Below are 21409 nucleotides of genomic sequence, written 5' to 3'. Positions count from 1 at the left end.
CTAGCAGCCAAGGCCTCTACTACGTCAGTCCTGGCTCGCCGGATATTGTGGCTGAGATCCTGGTCTGTGGATCTGGACTCTAGAAAAACCCTGGAGGTACTCCCTTTCAAGGGAGATATTCTGTTTGGGGAGGACTTAAATAAGATAGTGGCTGACTTGTCTACTGCCAAAACTGCCTGTCTGCCAAGTACCACTCCTTCTGTGTCGAAGGCTAAAGGTACTTCCTTTCGCCCCTTTCGTCCTTCAGGTAAAGCAAAAGGTCAGGCGTACAACAAGCAGGGCCGCACTTCCAAACCTGGTAAGCCAAAGCCCAAAAGAGCCTGGGCGACCAGTCAGCCAGCTTCCAAGACCGATAAGCCTGCCGCATGACGGGGCGGGCCTCCCCCTGGGGGATCTCAGGGTGGGGGACCGGCTTCTAGGGTATACCCAGGAATGGTTGAAGACCACTTCAGATGTCTGGGTACGGGAAGTCGTCACTCGAGGTTACTCCATAGCCTTCAAAAACCGACCCCCTCATCGATTTTGCCGGACAGACGTCCCGTTGGACCAGACAAAGGCAAACACTCTGCATTCGGTGGTACACACCCTCCTGGATACAGGAGTCGTAGTACAGGTGCCTCTTGCACAGAGGGGCCGGTGGTACTATTCTCCGCTGTTTCTAGTCCCGAAACCGAATGGGTCCTCCCGGCCCATTCTCAACCTCAAGGCATTGAACAGGTTTGTGAAGGTTTCCAAGTTCCGTATGGAAACCCTTCGCTCTATAGTTCTGGCCTTGGAACCTGGGGACTACATGGTCTCCCTGGATATACAGGATGCTTACCTGCATATTACTATAGCAGCGTCACATCAGCATTACCTGAGGTTTGCGATTGCCAACCTCCATTACCAGTTTCGGGCGTTACCGTTTGGTTTAACTACGGCTCCGCGAGTCTTCACCAAAGTCATGGCGGTGATGACGGTGGTACTCCGCCGTCAAGGGGTCAGGATACTGCCGTATCTGGACAACTTGTTAATCCTGGCAAATTCCCCAGAACTTCTCCTACGTTATCTGGATATAACGGTCCGGTTTCTACAAGCCCACGGGTGGCTCATCAACTGGAAGAAATCCTCCCTGGTCCCTGCTCAGAGCATGGTGCACTGGGAGCGGTATTGGACACTCACAACCAGAGGTTGTTCTTGTCTCAGGAGAAAGTCCTGAAGCTTCAGGACAGGATTCGTTGCTTCCTTTCTCGTCCGCAAGTGTCGATACATTCGGCGATGCAGATGCTGGGCCTCATGGTCTCAGCATTCGACATGGTGGAGTATGCTCAATTCCATTCTCACCCCCTCCAGAAGCTAATTCTAGCCAAGTGGGACGGCCTGCCTCACCGGATCAGGTCTCACATGATCTCATTGAATCCGGAGGTTCATCTGTCGCTGCTCTGGTGGCTCCAGGACCAATAATTGTGCAGGGGCCGTCCCTTCTGGATATCCAACTGGGTCCTGTTGACGACGTATGCCAGTCTAAGAGGTTGGGGCGCGGTGCTGGAGCAACACTCCCTTCAGGGTCGGTGGACCAAGGAGGAGTCCCTCCTCTCAATCAACATTCTGGAATTGCGGGTGGTCTTCCATGCATTGAACCTGGCCCAGCATTTAATTCAGAACCGTCCTGTTCAAGTACAGTCGGACAACGCCACCACAGTGGCTTACATAAATCATCAAGGCGGCACTCAAAGCCGTTTGGCAATGAAGGAAGTCTCACGGATTCTACATTGTGCGGAACGCCATCTACCGGCCATATCGGCAATATTCATTCCGGGAGTCCTGAATTGGGAAGCGGACTTTCTCAGTCGTCAGGACGTACATGCCGCCGAGTGGGGCCTCCATCCAGAAGTGTTTCAACTCCTAGTGGAAAGGTGTCTCGACACAATCACAAGGTTCCGGTCTTCGGAGCAAGGACAAGGGATCCTCAAGCAGCATTCGTGGATGCGCTGGCGGTGTCGTGGAGGTTTCGGCTGCCGTATGTGTTCCCTCCGGTGTCACTCCTGCCCAGGGTAATTCGGAAGTTCAAGCAAGAAAAAGGAATTCTGCTTCGCATAGCTCCAGCGTGGCCCAGACGGCACTGGTTCTCAGACCTGTAAGGCCTATCGTCAGAGCGTCCAATTCTACTTCCACAATGCCCAGACCTCCTCGTTCAGGGTCCCTGTGTCTACCAGGACCTAGCCCGGCTGTCTTTGACGGCGTGGCTCTTGAAGCTCCCGTCTTAAGGGCTAAAGGGTTTTCAGAGGCGGTCATTCAAACTATGTTGCGGGCCCGGAAACCGGCTTCGGCTCGGATTTACTATAGGGTCTGGCATTATTACTTTGTTTGGTGCGCATCTAACGATTATGACGCTTTCAAGTTTAGTATAGCCAAGTTGTTGGCTTTTCTTCAGCAGGGCCTGGACTTAGGCCTGCGTCTGGCCTCTCTCAAGGTTCAAATATCTGCCTTGTCGGTGTGGTTTCAGAGAAAAATTGCGACCTTACCTGATGTGTATACCTTTACTCAGGGTGTGTTGCGTATCCAACCTCCCTATGTCCCGCCTGTGGCTCCTTGGGACTAGTCGGTGGGTTTGGAGGCGTTGCAAGAGTCTTCGTTTGAACCTCTTGGTTCAGCTGATCTTAAGTGGCTTTCCCTTAAGGTGGTGTTTCTGCTGGCTATTGCCTCAGCTAGAAGAGTGTCGGATTTGGGTGCCTTGTCCTGTAGTTCCCCATATCTGATATTTCAACGTGACCGGGCGGTTCTTAGGACTCGTCCCGGATACTTACCTAAGGTGGTTTCTTCGTTCCACCTTAACCAGGAGATTGTGATTCTGGCACTTGTTTCTCCTGATCTGTCTTCCAAAGAGCGGTCTTTGGATGTGGTACGGGCTCTCCGTATCTATGTGAAGAGAACTGCTTCTATTAGGAAATCTGATTCTCTCTTTGTGCTGTTTGGATTTCACAAACGGGGCTGGCCTGCTCACAAGCAAACTTTGGCCAGATGGATTAGAATGGTGATTGCACATGCTTATGTGAGGGCTGGCCTCTCGGCTCCTACTCACATTACGGCCCATTCTACTCGGTCTGTGGGACCTTCATTGGGCGGCCCGCCGTGGTGCAACCCTTGAACAATTGTGCAAGGCGGCTACGTGGTCATCTGTGAACACGTTCATAGGGTTCTATGTCTTCGATACTGCCGCTTCCCAGGATGCTTTCTTTGGACGCAGGGTTCTTGCGCCCGCTACAGTGCGTCCCCTCCCATAAGGAACTGCTTTAGGACATTCCCTATGTCTATCCTTGTGGAGCCCAGTGTACCCCGCAGCAGAAAACGAGTTTTATGGTAAGAACTTACCTTAGTTAAAACTCTTTCTGCGAGGTACACTGGGCTCCACAAGGCGCCTACCCTGACGCACTTAGCTTCTTTGGGTTGGTATGGCATTAGCCGCTGACACTTCTCCTGTCGTGAGAGTGTGGTGTATGTGGCTACTAACTGTTGTCTTCTCTTTTCCTGCTACTGCATTGGGCTGGTTAACTAACAACTGAGCTCTTGTGCAGGGAGGCGGGGTTATAGAGGAGGCGGCGCTGTGCATTCTGGCAACAGTCAAAGCTTTTCAGCCTGTTGGTGCCTCGGATCAAGATCCTACTCTAGTCTACACCCTTATGTCTATCCTTGTGGAGCCCAGTGTACCTCGCAGAAAGAGTTTTAACAAAGGTAAGTTCTTACCATAAAACTCGTTTTCCCTTGTTTATAGCCACACCTCTACCTGTAATATTTATGTACTGTATTTCCTCTTGTCTATTTCTCTGACGTCCTAGTGGATGCTGGGAACTCAGTAAGGACCATGGGGAATAGCGGCTCCGCAGGAGACTGGGCACAAAAGTAAAAGCTTTAGGACTACCTGGTGTGCACTGGCTCCTCCCCCTATGACCCTCCTCCAAGCCTCAGTTAGATTTTTGTGCCCGAACGAGAAGGGTGCATACTAGGTGGCTCTCCTGAGCTGCTTAGAGTAAAAGTTTAAATTAGGTTTTTTATTTTCAGTGAGTCCTGCTGGCAACAGGCTCACTGCACCGAGGGACTAAGGGGAGAAGAAGCGAACTCACCTGCGTGCAGAGTGGATTGGGCTTCTTAGGCTACTGGACATTAGCTCCAGAGGGACGATCACAGGCCCAGCCATGGATGGGTCCCAGAGCCGCGCCGCCGGCCCCCTTACAGAGCCAGAAGACAGAAGAGGTCCGGGAAATAGGCGGCAGAAGACGTCCTGTCTTCAATAAGGTAGCGCACAGCACCGCAGCTGTGCGCCATTGCTCTCAGCACACTTCACACTCCGGTCACTGAGGGTGCAGGGCGCTCGGGGGGGGGCGCCCTGAGACGCAATAAAAACACCTTAGATGGCTAAAAATACATCACATATAGCTCCTGGGCTATATGGATGCATTTAACCCCTGCCAGTTTTTCCTTAAAAAAGCGGGAGAAAGGCCGCCGAGAAGGGGGCGGAGCCTATCTCCTCAGCACACAAGCGCCATTTTCCCTCACAGCTCCGTTGGAGGGAAGCTCCCTGGCTCTCCCCTGCAGTCCTGCACTACAGAAACAGGGTAAAACAAGAGAGGGGGGGGCACTAATTTGGCAGATTAATAAATACAGCAGCTATATAAGGGAAAAACACTTATATAAGGTTATCCCTGTATATATATAGCGCTCTGGTGTGTGCTGGCAAACTCTCCCTCTGTCTCCCCAAAGGGCTAGTGGGGTCCTGTCCTCTATCAGAGCATTCCCTGTGTGTGTGCTTTGTGTCGGTACGTTGTGTCGACATGTATGAGGAGGAAAATGGTATGGAGGCGGAGCAATTGCCTGTAATAGTGATGTCACCCCCTAGGGAGTCGACACCTGACTGGATGGTCTTATGGAAGGAATTACGTGATAGCGTCAGCACTTTACAAAAGACTGTTGACGACATGAGACAGCCGGAAAAACAGTTAATACCTGTCCAGGCGTCTCAAACACCGTCAGGGGCTCTAAAGCGCCCGTTACCTCAGATGGTCGACACAGACCCAGACACGGACACTGACTCCAGTGTCGACGGTGAGGAAACAAACGTATTTTCCAGTAGGGCCACACGTTACATGATCACGGCAATGAAGGAGGCTTTGAACATTTCTGATACTACAAGTACCACAAAAAAGGGTATTATGTGGGGTGTGAAAAAACTACCCGTAGTTTTTCCTGAATCAGATGAATTAAATGAGGTGTGTGATGAAGCGTGGGTTTCCCCCGATAAAAAACTGCTAATTTCTAAAAAATTATTGGCATTATACCCTTTCCCGCCAGAGGTTAGGGCGCGTTGGGAAACACCCCCTGGGGTAGATAAGGCGCTCACACGCTTATCAAAACAAGTGGCGTTACCGTCTCCTGATACGGCCGCCCTCAAAGAGCCAGCTGATAGGAAGCTGGAAAATATCCTAAAAAGTATATACACACATACTGGTGTTATACTGCGACCAGCAATCGCCTCAGCCTGGATGTGCAGTGCGGGGCTGGCTTGGTCGGATTCCCTGACTGAAAATATTGATACCCTGGACAGGGACAGTATATTATTGACTATAGAGCATTTAAAGGATGCATTTCTATATATGCGAGATGCACAGAGGGATATTTGCACTCTGGCATCAAGAGTAAGTGCGCTGTCCATTTCTGCCAGAAGAGGGTTATGGACGCGACAGTGGTCAGGTGATGCGGATTCCAAACGGCATATGGAAGTATTGCCGTATAAAGGGGAGGAGTTATTTGGGGTCGGTCTATCGGACCTGGTGGCCACGGCAACGGCTGGGAAATCCACCTTTTTACCCCAGGTCACCTCTCAGCAGAAAAAGACACCGTCTTTTCAGGCTCAGTCCTTTCGTCCCCATAAGGGCAAGCGGACAAAAGGCCACTCATATCTGCCCCGGGGCAGAGGAAGGGGAAAAAGACTGCAGCAGGCAGCCTCTTCCCAGGAACAGAAGCCCTCCCCCGCTTCTGCCAAGTCCTCAGCATGACGCTGGGGCCTTACAAGCGGACTCAGGTACGGTGGGGGGTCGTCTCAAGAATTTCAGCGCGCAGTGGGCTCACTCGCAAGTGAACCCCTGGATCCTGCAGGTAGTATCTCAGGGGTACAAATTGGAATTCGAGACGTCTCCCCCTCGCCGGTTCCTGAAGTCTGCTTTACCAACGTCTCCCTCCGACAGGGAGGCGGTATTGGAAGCCATTCACAAGCTGTATTCGCAGCAGGTGAAAATCAAGGTACCCCTCCTACAACAGGGAAAGGGGTATTATTCCACGCTGTTTGTGGTACCGAAGCCGGACGGCTCGGTGAGACCTATTTTAAATCTGAAATCATTGAACACTTACATACAAAGGTTCAAATTCAAGATGGAGTCACTCAGAGCAGTGATAGCGAACCTGGAAGAAGGGGACTATATGGTGTCTCTGGACATCAAGGATGCTTACCTCCATGTCCCAATTTGCCCTTCTCACCAAGGGTACCTCAGGTTTGTGGTACAGAACTGTCACTATCAGTTTCAGACGCTGCCGTTTGGATTGTCCACGGCACCCCGGGTCTTTACCAAAGTAATGGCCGAAATGATGATTCTTCTTCGAAGAAAAGGCGTCTTAATTATCCCTTACTTGGACGATCTCCTGATAAGGGCAAGGTCCAGGGAACAGTTAGAGGTCGGAGTAGCACTATCTCAAGTAGTACTACGACAGCACGGGTGGATTCTAAATATTCCAAAATCGCAGCTGATTCCGACGACACGTCTGCTGTTCCTAGGGATGATTCTGGACACAGTCCAGAAAAAGGTGTTTCTCCCGGAGGAGAAAGCCAGGGAGTTATCCGAGCTAGTCAGGAACCTCCTAAAACCAGGCCAAGTGTCAGTGCATCAATGCACAAGGGTCCTGGGAAAAATGGTGGCTTCTTACGAAGCGATTCCATTCGGCAGATTCCACGCAAGAACTTTTCAGTGGGATCTGCTGGACAAATGGTCCGGATCGCATCTTCAGATGCATCAGCGGATAACCCTGTCTCCAAGGACAAGGGTGTCTCTCCTGTGGTGGTTGCAGAGTGCTCATCTTCTAGAGGGCCGCAGATTCGGCATTCAGGACTGGGTCCTGGTGACCACGGATGCCAGCCTGAGAGGCTGGGGAGCAGTCACACAGGGAAAAAATTTCCAGGGCTTGTGGTCAAGCATGGAAACGTCATTTCACATAAATATCCTGGAACTAAGGGCCATTTACAATGCCCTAAGTCAAGCAAGGCCTCTGCTTCAGGGTCAGCCGGTGTTGATCCAGTCGGACAACATCACGGCAGTCGCCCACGTAAACAGACAGGGCGGCACAAGAAGCAGGAGGGCAATGGCAGAAGTTGCAAGGATTCTTCGCTGGGCGGAAAATCATGTGATAGCACTGTCAGCAGTGTTCATTCCGGGAGTGGACAACTGGGAAGCAGACTTCCTCAGCAGACACGACCTCCACCCGGGGGAGTGGGGACTTCACCCAGAAGTCTTCCACATGGTTGTGAACCGTTGGGAAAAACCAAAGGTGGACATGATGGCGTCCCGCCTCAACAAAAAACTAGACAGATATTGCGCCAGGTTAAGGGACCCTCAGGCAATAGCTGTGGACGCTCTGGTAACACCGTGGGTGTACCAGTCAGTGTATGTGTTCCCTCCTCTGCCTCTCATACCCAAGGTACTGAGAATCATAAGAAGGAGAGGAGTAAGGACTATACTCGTGGCTCCGGATTAGCCAAGAAGGACTTGGTACCCGGAACTTCAAGAGATGCTCACGGAAGACCCGTGGCCTCTACCTCTAAGAAAGGACCTGCTCCAGCAGGGACCCTGTCTGTTCCAAGACTTACCGCGGCTGCGTTTGACGGCATGGCGGTTGAACGCCGGATCCTGAAGGAAAAAGGCATTCCGGATGAAGTCATCCCTACCCTGATCAAAGCCAGGAAGGATGTAACCGTGCAACATTATCACCGTATTTGGCGTAAATATGTTGCGTGGTGTGAGGCCAGGAAGGCCCCTACAGAGGAATTTCAACTGGGTCGTTTCCTGCATTTCCTGCAAACAGGACTGTCTATGGGCCTAAAATTAGGGTCCATTAAGGTTCAAATTTCGGCCCTGTCGATTTTCTTCCAGAAAGAACTGGCTTCAGTTCCTGAAGTTCAGACGTTTGTCAAGGGGGTACTGCATATACAGCCTCCTTTTGTGCCTCCAGTGGCACCTTGGGATCTCAATGTAGTTTTGGGGTTCCTAAAATCACATTGGTTTGAACCACTCACCACTGTGGACTTAAAATATCTCACATGGAAAGTGGTAATGCTGTTAGCCCTGGCTTCAGCCAGGCGTGTCTCAGAATTGGCGGCTTTATCCTATAAAAGCCCTTACCTAATTTTTCATACGGACAGGGCAGAATTGAGGACTCGTCCTCAATTTCTCCCTAAGGTGGTTTCAGCGTTTCACTTGAACCAGCCTATTGTGGTACCTGCGGCTACTAGGGACTTGGAGGACTCCAAGTTGCTGGACGTAGTCAGGGCCCTGAAAATATATGTTTCCAGGACGGCTGGAGTCAGAAAATCTGACTCGCTGTTTATCCTGTATGCACCCAACAAGCTGGGTGCTCCTGCTTCTAAGCAGACTATTGCTCGTTGGATTTGTAGTACAATTCAGCTTGCACATTCTGTGGCAGGCCTGCCACAGCCAAAATCTGTAAAAGCCCATTCCACAAGGAAAGTGGGCTCATCTTGGGCGGCTGCCCGAGGGGTCTCGGCTTTACAACTTTGCCGAGCAGCTACTTGGTCAGGGGCAAACACGTTTGCTAAATTCTACAAATTTGATACCCTGGCTGAGGAGGACCTGGAGTTCTCTCATTCGGTGCTGCAGAGTCATCCGCACTCTCCCGCCCGTTTGGGAGCTTTGGTATAATCCCCATGGTCCTTACGGAGTTCCCAGCATCCACTAGGACGTCTGAGAAAATAAGAATTTACTTACCGATAATTCTATTTCTCGTAGTCCGTAGTGGATGCTGGGCGCCCATCCCAAGTGCGGATTGTCTGCAATACTTGTACATAGTTATTGTTACAAAAATCGGGTTATTATTGTTGTGAGCCATCTTTTCAGAGGCTCCTCTGTTATCATGCTGTTAACTGGGTTCAGATCACAGGTTGTACGGTGTGATTGGTGTGGCTGGTATGAGTCTTACCCGGGATTCAAAATCCTTCCTTATTGTGTACGCTCGTCCGGGCACAGTATCCTAACTGAGGCTTGGAGGAGGGTCATAGGGGGAGGAGCCAGTGCACACCAGGTAGTCCTAAAGCTTTTACTTTTGTGCCCAGTCTCCTGCGGAGCCGCTATTCCCCATGGTCCTTACGGAGTTCCCAGCATCCACTACGGACTACGAGAAATAGAATTATCGGTAAGTAAATTCTTATTTTCTCTGCCTTGTTTATTGATAGTATATTGATGCAGGATGGACCTCTTTACTCCACAGAACGCTCTCATCCTAAATGATTTATGCAGGGTTTGAAAATTTGCTTGAGTTGTCTCATTTGGGAACCCTTATATATAGTAGTAAAAGAGTAACTATTTGCTTAATATGTCTTGCCAAAGTCCCAGGGGCGACATATTACATCTTCGCTTTTTTGGTTTATTTCCTCATAAATAGACAGTTCAACTGGATTACAAAGGACTGGTGTTTACAGCAGGGAACTGGTTCGTAGATAGTTTTTTGCTTTCCCCTGACTTTCTGTTATCTAACGCATACAGTTTTAGTTTCCAAAGAAATAAAGGGGATTATATTAAAAAGCTATAATGTGTATTTTTTCTCCCTCTCGGTAGATCAGGTTGAGTGAAGAGACCATCCAGGATGTGGTACAAGCTGCCGATCTCTTGCTCCTCACTGACCTAAAGACCTTGTGCTGTGAGTTTCTGGAGGGCTGCATCACGGCTGAAAACTGCATTGGCATCCGAGACTTTGCCCTACATTACTGTCTAAACCACGTGTATTACCTAGCCACAGAATACCTGGAGACCCACTTCAGGGATGTCAGCAGTACTGAGGAGTTCTTAGAACTTGGCCACGTCAAGCTGAAGGAGGTCCTCTCCTTGGAGAAGTTAAATGTGGGCAATGAAAAGTATGTGTTTGAAGCCGTGCTTCGATGGATTTCCCATGATGCCGAAGTGAGGAAGGTGTGTAACCGTTACATTTATTGAAAAGACAATCCTTTACTTTAGAGTGTTTAAGGTGTGGTGACCACTAATAATTCATTTATTAGTAAAATGAGTTTAGGATAATGGTCCATTTAGTGCACAGTGTTAGCAGATAAATGATAAATTGCAGTGCCCAGACCCAGATTACACTCCTCCTCATACTACTGACAGTAGGCAATGTTTAGAAGCCCTGCATGACTGATCAGCACCATATGTAGGTCTTTAAATAGTACATATCCTGTATGATCTGTCCTGTCTCCTACGCCGTGGTAACCAGGGCACTCGCACTGCCCTTCCAACAGCTCCCACAGCAAGAGTGACGGGGCAGAGGAGGAAGACCTGTCTGGAACAGGTAAGTAAGCAGCTGGTGGAGGATGAGGGTGGGACAGAGTGGGGGAGGGAGAGATGTGGGCAGAGAGGAGGGCAATTAATTGTTGTACGTCAACATAACTGTTTTCTTTGTATATCAAACTAAAGCTCATTCCACTCAGTTATCGAATAACCCAGATAAGGGGTCTTCTAACACAAAGCTTGTCGGCTAGACACAAAAAAATAGACGCAAAACAGGGCTTTCACATCTGCTGGCTGGAAAGAAATCACTCATTATTTATTTATTAATTTATTTATAACCAGTTATTTATATAGCGCACATATATTCCGCAGCGCTTTACAGGGAATATTTTGCCTATTCACATCAGTCCCTGTCCCAGTGGAGCTTACAATCTATATTCCCTATCGCATGTACACACAGACACATTCACTCTAGTGTTAATTTTGTTGGGAGCCAATTAAGCTACCAGTATATTTTTGGATTGTGGGAGGAAACCGGAGTACCCGAGGAAACCCATGCAAGTATGCAGAGAATATACAAACTCCACACACTGCTGATACGACTGAACGGGTGGTCTTCAGTATGCCGAATGTCGGGATCCCGGCGCACAGTATACCGGCGCCGGAATTCCGACACCCGGCATACCGACAGCTATTCTCCCTCACGGGGGTCCACGACCCCCTGGAGGGAGAATAAAATGGCGTAGCGCGCCACCGTGCCCGCAGCGAGCCCGCAAGGGTCTCCTTTGCGCTCGCCATGCTGTCGGTATGCCGCCGGTCGGGCTCCTGGCGCCGGTATGCTGGTCGCCGGGAGCCCGGCCGCCGGCATACCATACTACACCCCGACTGAACCCGAAGAATAGCCTCACAGTTGTTGTTATGGACATGCATCTATACATAGGAGTTGGTAAAAGTTCTGTGAGTGCCAATATGAGTCACCGGAGACTCGGTTATCAGTAACCTGCCCTTGTTATTTGATCTCACCCTGCATTTTAATGGTGTGACTTACAATGTTTGCATCTATCAACACTGCTGAATGCTCACATAGTCACAGGTAAATCTGCAAGACAAAGCTCTTCTCATATGTAATAGTGCAAGAAGGACTAAAGTGTGCGCCACTGCAGAGAAAGCAGCCGAAACACCAACTTCCCAAGACATATATAAACAAATGATTATGTGTGATACTGGCACTCCTCCCTTAATAAGATGTTCCAGTGTTTGCTTCAGTATAACAAAAGCTAAAATACCTTTCTCCGACGGGGTCCACAGGTTATCCACAGGATAACATTGGGATATGAGGTGACGACTACGGATTGGCACCAAACGATCAAAGCTTTCGGCCTCCTAGCATGCAACAGCCCATCCCTATATCCCCGCCTCCTGGCTCAGGCAAATCAGTTTTTTGTTTTGTGTGCGGCAGCAGCCGGACCATGGTCAGTGGGCTGCTGGTTTTTAGCAGCCATAAGCTTTTTATATTTTATTTTTATAGTCTTACTATGTTTCTCTGACGTCCTAGTGGATGCTGGGACTCCGTAAGGACCATGCTGGGACTCCGTAAGGACCATGGGGAATAGCGGCTCCGCAGGAGACAGGGCACAAGAATAAAAGCTTTAGGATCAGGTGGTGTGCACTGGCTCCTCCCCCTATGACCCTCCTCCAAGCCTCAGTTAGATTTTTGTGCTTGAACGAGAAGGGTGCAGGCTAGGTGGCTCTCCTGAGCTGCTTAGAATAAAAGTATATTTTAGGTTTTTTATTTTCAGTGAGTCCTGCTGGCAACAGGCTCACTGCATCGTGGGACTAAGGGGAGAAGAAACGGACTCACCTGCGTGCAGATTGGATCGGGTTTCTTAGGCTACTGGACATTAGCTCCAGAGGGACGATCACAGGTTCAGCCTGGATGGGTCCCGGAGCCGCGCCGCCGGCCCCCTTACAGAGCCAGAAGAGCGAAGAGGTCCGGTGAAATCGGCGGCAGAAGACGATCCTGTCTTCAGACTAAGGTAGCGCATAGCACTGCAGCTGTGCGCCATTGCTCTCAGCACACTTCACACTCCGGTCACTGAGGGTGCAGGGCGCTGGGGGGGAGCGCCCTGAGACGCAATATAACAGATAATACCTTAGGTTGGCTAAAAGAATACATCACATATAGCTCTTGGGCTATATGGATGTATTTTAACCCCTGCCATTTTTTACAGAAAAAGCGGGAGATAAGGACGTCGTGAAGGGGCGGAGCCTATCTCCTCAGCACACAAGCGCCATTTTCCCTCACAGCTCCGCTGGAAGGACGGCTCCCTGACTCTCCCCTGCAGACTTGCTACTGAATCAGGGTAAAAAAGAGAAGGGGGGGCACTATTGGCAGCTAAAAACTATATAAACAGCAGCTATAAGGGAATAACACTTATATAAGGTTATCCCTGTATATATATATAGCGCTTGGTGTGTGCTGGCAGACTCTCCCTCTGTCTCTCCAAAGGGCTTGTGGGGTCCTGTCCTCTATCAGAGCATTCCCGGTGTGTGTGCTGTGTGTCGGTACGTGTGTGTCGACATGTATGAGGAGGAAAATGATGTGGAGGCGGAGCAATTGCCTGGGTTAGTGATGTCACCTCCTAGGGAGTCGACACCTGATTGGATGATCGTATTTAAAGAATTAAGTGATAATGTCAGCACTTTGCAAAGAACGGTTGATGACATGAGACAGCCGGCAAATCAATTAGTGCCTGTCCAGGCGTCTCAGACACCGTCAGGGGCCCTAAAATGCCCGTTACCTCAGTGGGTCGACACAGACCCAGACACAGATACTGAGTCTAGTGTCGACGGTGAGGAGACAAACGTAATGTCCAGTAGGGCCACACGTTACATGATCACGGCAATGAAGGAAGCATTGAACATTTCTGACACTACAAGTACCACAAAGAAGGGTATTATGTGGGGTGTGAAAAAACTACCAATAGTTTTCCCTGAGTCAGATGAGTTAAATGAGGTGTGTGATAAAGCGTGGGTTTCCCCCGACAAAAAAAAAACCTGCTAATTTCTAAAAAATTATTGGCACTATATCCTTTCCCGTTAGAGGTTAGGACACGTTGGGAAACACCCCCTAGGGTAGATAAGGCGCTCACACGTTTATCTAAACAAGTAGCGTTACCGTCTCCTGATACGGCCACCCTCAAAGAACCAGCAGATAGAAGGCTGGAAAATATTCTTAAAAGTATATACACACATACTGGTGTTATACTGCGACCAGCAATCGCTTCAGCCTGGATGTGCAGTGCTGGCGTCGCGTGGTCGGATTCCCTGACTGAAAATATTGATACCCTGGATAGGGACAATATACTGTTAACTATAGAGCATTTGAAGGATGCATTACTATATATGCGTGATGCACAGAGGGATATTTGCACCCTGGCATCAAGAGTAAGTGCTATGTCCATTTCTGCCAGAAGAGCGTTATGGACGCGACAGTGGTCAGGCGATGCGGATTCCAAACGACATATGGAAGTATTGCCATATAAAGGGGAGGAGTTATTTGGGGCTGGTCTATCGGACCTGGTGGCCACGGCAACGGCTGGAAAATCCACCTTTTTACCCCAGGTCACTTCACATCAGCAGAAAAAGACACCGTCTTTTCAAACTCAGTCCTTTCGTTCCCATAAGTACAAGCGAGCTAAAGGCCATTCCTTCCTGCCCCGGGGCAGAGGAAGGGGAAAAAGACTGCACCATGCAGCCGCTTCCCAGGAGCAGAAGCCCTCCCCTGCTTCTGCCAAGTCTTCAGCATGACGCTGGGGCTTTACAAGCAGACTCAGACATGGTGGGGGCCCGTCTCAAGAATTTCAACGCGCAGTGGGCTCACTCGCAAGTGGACCCCTGGATTCTACAGGTGGTATCGCAGGGGTACAAACTGGAATTCGAGGCGTTTCCCCCTCGCCGGTTCCTGAAGTCTGCTCTACCAAAGTCTCCCTCCGACAGGGAGGCAGTTTTGGAAGCCATTCACAAGCTGTATTCCCAGCAGGTGATAATCAAGGTACCCCTCCTACAACAGGGAAAGGGGTATTATTCCACGCTGTTTGTGGTACCGAAGCCGGACGGCTCGGTGAGACCAATTTTAAATTTGAAATCCCTGAACACTTACATAAAGAGGTTCAAATTCAAGATGGAATCACTCAGAGCGGTGATAGCAAACCTGGAAGAAGGGGACTATATGGTGTCTCTGGACATCAAGGATGCTTATCTCCACGTCCCAATCTACCCGTCTCACCAAGGGTACCTCAGGTTTGTAGTACAAAACTGTCATTATCAGTTTCAGACGCTGCCGTTTGGGTTGTCCACGGCACCTCGGGTCTTTACCAAGGTAATGGCCGAAATGATGATTCTTCTTTGAAGAAAAGGCATCTTAATTATCCCTAAATTGGACGATCTCCTGATAAGGGCAAGGTCCAGGGAACAGTTAGAAGTCGGAGTAGCACTATCTCAAAATCGCAGCTGATTCCAACGACACGTCTACTGTTCCTAGGAATGATTCTGGACACAGTCCAGAAAAAGGTGTTTCTCCCGGAGGAGAAGACCAGGGAGTTATCCGAGCTAGTCAGGAACCTCCTAAAACCAGGCCAGGTGTCAGTGCATCAGTGCACGAGGGTCCTGGGAAAAATGGTGGCTTCTTACGAAGCAATTCCATTCGGAAGATTCCATGCAAGAACGTTTCAGTGGGTTCTACTGGACAAATGGTCCGGATCGCATCTTCAGATGCATCAGCGGATAACCCTGTCGACAAGGACAAGGGTGTCTCTTCTGTGGTGGCTGCAGAGTGCTCATCTACTAGAGGGCCGCAGATTTGGCATACAGGATTGGGTCCTGGTGACCACGGACGCCAGCCTGAGAGGCTGGGGGGCAGTCACACAGGGAAAAAAATTCCAGGGCTTGTGGTCAAGCATGGAAACATCTCTTCATATAAACATTCTGGAACTAAGGGCCATTTACAATGCCCTAAGTCAAGCGAAACCCCTGCTTCAGGGTCAGGCGGTATTGATCCAATCGGACAACATCACGTCAGTCGCCCACGTAAACAGACAGGGCGGCACGAGAAGCAGGAGGGCAATGGCAGAAGCTGCAAGGATTCTTCGCTGGGCGGAAAATCATGTGATAGCTCTGTCAGCAGTGTTCATTCCGGGAGTGGACAACTGGGAAGCAGACTTCCTCAGCAGACACGACCTTCACCCGGGAGAGTGGGGACTTCACCCAGAAGTCTTCCACCTGATTGTAAACCGTTGGGAAAAACCAAAGGTGGACATGATGGCGTCACGTCTAAACAAAAAACTAGACAGATATTGCGCCAGGTCAAGGGACCCTCAGGCAATAGCGGTGGACGCTCTGGTGACACCGTGGGTGTACCAGTCAGTGTATGTGTTCCCTCCTCTGCCTCTCATACCAAAAGTACTGAGAATCATAAGAAGGAGAGGAGTAAGAACGATACTCGTGGTTCCGGATTGGCCAAGACGGACTTGGTACCCGGAACTTCAAGAGATGCTCACGGAAGACCCGTGGCCTCTACCTCTAAGAAAGGACCTGCTCCAGCAGGGGCCTTGTCTGTTCCAAGACTTACCGCGGCTGCGTTTGACGGCATGGCGGTTGAACGCCGGATCCTGAAGGAAAAAGGCATTCCAGATGAAGTCATCCCTACCCTGGTCAAAGCCAGGAAGGATGTAACCGCAAAACATTATCACCGCATTTGGCGAAAATATGTTGCGTGGTGTGAGGCCAAGAAGGCCCCTACAGAGGAATTTCAACTGGGTCGTTTCCTCCATTTCCTGCAAACAGGACTGTCTATGGGCCTAAAATTAGGGTCCATTAAGGTTCAAATTTCGGCCCTGTCGATTTTCTTCCAGAAAGAACTGGCTTCAGTACCTGAAGTTCAGACATTTGTAAAAGGGGTACTGCATATACAACCTCCTTTTGTGCCTCCAGTGGCACCTTGGGATCTCAATGTTGTTTTGAGGTTCCTTAAGTCACATTGGTTTGAACCACTCACCACTGTGGACTTAAAATATCTCACATGGAAGGTGACGATGCTGTTAGCCCTGGCTTCAGCCAGGCGTGTGTCAGAATTGGCGGCTTTATCATATAAAAGCCCTTACTTAATTTTTCATTCTGACAGGGCCTGCGGCTACTAGGGACTTGGAGGACTCCAAGTTACTTGACGTTGTCAGGGCCCTGAAAATATATGTTTCCAGGACGGCTGGAGTCAGAAAGTCTGACTCGCTGTTTATCCTGTATGCACCCAACAAGCTGGGTGCTCCTGCTTCTAAGCAGACTATTGCTCGTTGGATTTGTAGTACAATTCAGCTTGCACATTCTGTGGCACGCCTGCCACAGCCAAAATCTGTAAAAGCCCATTCCACAAGGAAAGTGGGCTCATCTTGGGCGGCTGCCCGAGGGGTCTCGGCTTTACAACTTTGCCGAGCAGCTACTTGGTCAGGGGCAAACACGTTTGCTAAATTCTACAAATTTGATACCCTGGCTGAGGAGGACCTGGAGTTCTCTCATTCGGTGCTGCAGAGTCATCCGCACTCTCCCGCCCGTTTGGGAGCTTTGGTATAATCCCCATGGTCCTTACGGAGTCCCAGCATCCACTAGGACGTCAGAGAAAATAAGATTTTACTTACCGATAAATCTATTTCTCGTAGTCCGTAGTGGATGCTGGTGCGGATTGTCTGCAATACTTGTACATAGTTATTGTTAACCATCTTTTCAGAGGCTCCTTCGTTGTTATCATACTGTTAACTGGGTTCAGATCACAAGTTGTACGGTGTGATTGGTGTGGCTGGTATGAGTCTTACCCGGGATTCAATATCCTTCCTGATTATGTACGCTCGTCCGGGCACAGTATCCTAACTGAGGCTTGGAGGAGGGTCATAGGGGGAGGAGCCAGTGCACACCACCTGATCCTAAAGCTTTTATTCTTGTGCCCTGTCTCCTGCGGAGCCGCTATTCCCCATGGTCCTTACGGAGTCCCAGCATCCACTACGGACTACTAGAAATAGATTTATCGGTAAGTAAAATCTTATTTTTTTGAGTGATCTTTCTCAAAAACGCCTTATATGTACCTTGGAAAGAGTCGCTCCAACAACTTCCCGCTGGGTTCGGACAACGCTTACCCACGTGTACAGTGCTGTTTCGGTGGGCGTCTGTGTAGGTTGTACTAGCAAGTTCAGCAGACGTTACCAGGCTGCGGCCGGAGCACGGGGAGAAGGTAAGGCATCGTTTCCTCTTAGTAGGGGAAAGGCGAGACACAGCCACACTATTTCAGGATGGAGACTACCGAACAGTCGCTGACGGGCTGCCACCTCATGTTCACCAGCGCTAGGCCTCAGGGATCACAGGCTCCAGGAGTAGTTAGAGGCCGCGGTCCCTAGGGTTGATGTCAGCAGTGGGGAGTAAGACACTCCCTTGGTTGCTCCTCCCCCCGGTTCATGACCAGTTTCTTCTGAGTTTCCGCTTCCGTCTGAGACGCTGTGTATCTAAAAGGACCCAGTCGCAGCATAGGCGGCTGTGTGGCTGGTGCGTCAGTGTTCACTTGGGCGTCTGTGTTCACTGTAGGTTCACGGGGAGATTGTGTACACTAATAACGTCTGGATCCACTCAGCGTTCACTAACGTATTGATCGATCCTGGAAGCGGGGTGAAGTATCCCTGTATCCCACTCGGGTCTGGGACTCCAGGTTGGCACCAAAAAGGTCGACACCAATTGGTTGACACTCCTTAGGTCGACATGAACAAAAGGTCGACATGAGTTTTTAATGGGGGGTTTGTGTCGTTTTCTTCGTAGAGTGACCGGGAACCCCAATTAGTGCACTGCGACCCCTCGCATGGCTAGCTTCGCTCGTCATGCTTGGGGCAAGGTGCCTTGCTCTGCTACCGCTGCGCTCGGCACAGGTTACCGTTTCCAATCGTAGTCCACATGGATCATAAAGTATGAAAAAGTGAAAAAATTAGAAAAATTCATGTCAACCTTTTTCCATGTTGACCTAAGGTGTGTCGACCAATTGGTGGCGAACTAAGGTGTGTCAACCTTTTTGGTGGCGACCTGGAGTCTGGATACCATCCCACTCTCCTGAGTCAAGTAATACAGCACTAAGTACGAATAATTGGATAAGTGCCTGATGCATATGAGTCTGTAAACTTTTACTGCTGTTTCTTTTGCTGTGCGACTGAATACGTTTTAAACTCCTTTATAAAGTAATGCAGTAAAATTTTTCTCCTACATACCTGAAATGTATCTGTAGTTGATTATGTGCTCATATTGCCTATTATACTAATGTATAACCTGTGATTGATTGCTAGTGTGATTGCTGACTTTACTAATAATTCAGTCAGTCTTCTGTGTATTCCGATCTTCATTGCTGGTGCAAAGCAGGGAGGGATCGGATTGTATGTCACTTTAACAAAATTTAAAGTGATTGCAGTCACAAATTGTGTAGTAACACTGTACAGGTGTGTGATTTATTTTTCTCTTACGTCCTAGAGGATGCTGGGGACTCCGTAAGGACCATGGGGATAGACGGGCTCCGCAGGAGACATGGGCACTTTAAGAAAGACTTTAGGAATGGGTGTGCACTGGCTCCTCCCTCTATGCCCCTCCTCCAGACCTCAGTTTACTACTGTGCCCAGAGGAGACTGGGTGCATTACAGGGAGCTCTCCTGAGTTTCCTGTGAGAAAGTATTTTGTTAGGTTTTTTATTTTCAGGGAGCCTGCTGGCAACAGACTCCCTGCATCGAGGGACTGAGGGGAGAGAAGCAGACCTACTTCTGTGAGTTTCAAGGCTCTGCTTTTTGGGCTACTGGACACCATTAGCTCCAGAGGGATCGGTACGCAGGTCTCACCCTCGCCGTCCGTCCCAGAGCCGCGCCGCCGTCCTCCTCCTCACAGAGCCAGAAGATAGAAGCCGGGTGAGTATGAGAAGAAAAGAAGACTTCAGAGGCGGCAGAAGACTTCATGATCTTCACTGAGGTAACGCACAGCGGTGAAGCTGTGCGCCATTGGTCCCATACACCTCACACGCAGTCACTGTAAGGGTGCAGGGGGGGCGCCCTGGGCAGCATATAAACCTCTTTCTGGCAAAAATAGGTATATATACAGTTGGGCACTGTATATATAAAGAGCCCCCGCCAGTTTCAGTATATTTGAGCGGGACAGAAGCCCGCCGCCAAGGTGGCGGGGCTTCTCCCTCAGCACTCACCAGCGCCATTTTCTCCACAGCATAGCGCTGAGAGGAAGCTCCCCGGACTCTCCCCTGCTTAACCACGGTGAAAGAGGGTTTTGAAGAAGAAGGGGGGGCACATAATTTGGCGCATTTATATATGTACAAACAGCGCTACTGGGTAAACATATATTTATATAGTGTATTTTCCTGGGTCATATAGCGCTGGGTGTGTGCTGGCATACTCTCTGTCTCTCCAAAGGGCCTTGTGGGGGAACTGTCTTTAGATAAGAGGATTCCCTGAGTGTGTGGTGTGTCGGTACGCGTGTGTCGACATGTCTGAGGTAGAAGGCTTTCAGGGGGAGGAGGAGGAGAGAATGAGTGTGGTGTCTCCGTCGACAACGCCGACACCTGACTGGATGGATATGTGGAAGGTTTTAAGTGCTAATGTAAATTTATTGCACAAAAGATTAGACAAAGCTGAAGCTAGGGAGCAGCCAGGGAGTCAACCCATGTCTGTCCCTATATCGCAGGGACCTTCGGGGCCTCAAAAGCGCCCACTATCCCAAATTGTAGACACAGATACCGACACGGATTCTGACTCCAGTGTCGACTACGATGATGCAAAGTTACAGCCAAAAGTGGCTAAATGTATTCGATATATGATCATTGCAATAAAAGATGTTTTGCATATCACAGAGTAACCCCCTGTCCCTGAGACGAGGGTACACATGTATAAGGGAATGTATAAGGGATACATATATACACATGTATAAGGGAAAGAAACCTGAGGTAACTTGGGAATCTCCAGACAAAAAACTGCGGATTCCCAAAAGGATTCTTATGGCGTATCCTTTCCCGCCTACGGACAGGATACGGTGGGAATCCTCCCCTAAGGTGGACAAAGCATTAACAGTCTTATCCAAAAAGGTAGCGCTGCCATCCCAAGATACCGCTACCCTCAGGGATCCTGCTGATCGCAAGCAGGAGGTTATCTTGAAGTCCATTTACACACATTCTGGTACCTTACTCAGACCGGCGATTGCGTCGGCCTGGGTTTGTAGCGCGGTAGCAGCTTGGACAGATACCTTATCAGCGGATATTGAGACCCTAGATAAGGATACCATTTTATTGACCCTAGGGCATATAAAAGATGCGGTCTTATATATGAGAGATGCTCAAAGAGACATTAGTCTACTGGGTTCTAGAATCAATGCGATGTCCATTTCGGCTAGACGAGTCCTATGGACGTGGCAATGGACAGGTGATGCCGACTCAAAGAGGCATATGGAGGTTTTACCTTACAAGGGTGAGGAATTGTTTGGGGAAGGTCTCTCGGACCTGGTCTCCACAGCTACGGCTGGTAAATAAAATTTTCTACCTTATATTCCCTCACAGCCTAAGAAAGCGCCACATTATCAAATGCAGTCCTTTCGATCACAAAGAAACAAGAAAGTACGAGGTGCGTCCTTTCTTGCCAGAGGTAAGGGCAGAGGAAAAAAGCTGCACAACACAGCTACTTCCTCGGAACAGAAGTCCTCCCCGGCCTCTACAAAATCCACCGCATGACGCTGGGGCTCCGCTACAGGAGTCCGCCCCAGTGGGAGCACGTCTTCGAGTTTTCAGCCACATCTGGGTTCACTCACAGGTGGAT

General features: G+C 49.6%; 1 protein-coding gene across 3 annotated transcripts in view; it reads left to right on the top strand.

The window, feature by feature from the left end:
• Positions 1 to 21409, top strand: part of GAN (gigaxonin) — a 291113-nt gene that overhangs the window by 89502 nt on the left and 180202 nt on the right. For all 3 annotated transcript variants that reach the window (XM_063945565.1, XM_063945566.1, XM_063945567.1), the window contains exon 3: positions 9870 to 10220. In XM_063945565.1, the coding sequence (XP_063801635.1) occupies positions 9870 to 10220 (351 nt within the window). The remainder of the gene's footprint in view (positions 1 to 9869; positions 10221 to 21409) is intronic.

This window comes from Pseudophryne corroboree, chromosome 11, assembly GCF_028390025.1.
Source record: "Pseudophryne corroboree isolate aPseCor3 chromosome 11, aPseCor3.hap2, whole genome shotgun sequence".
NCBI lineage: Eukaryota > Metazoa > Chordata > Amphibia > Anura > Myobatrachidae > Pseudophryne > Pseudophryne corroboree.
This window is presented reverse-complemented; position numbering and strand designations above follow the sequence as displayed.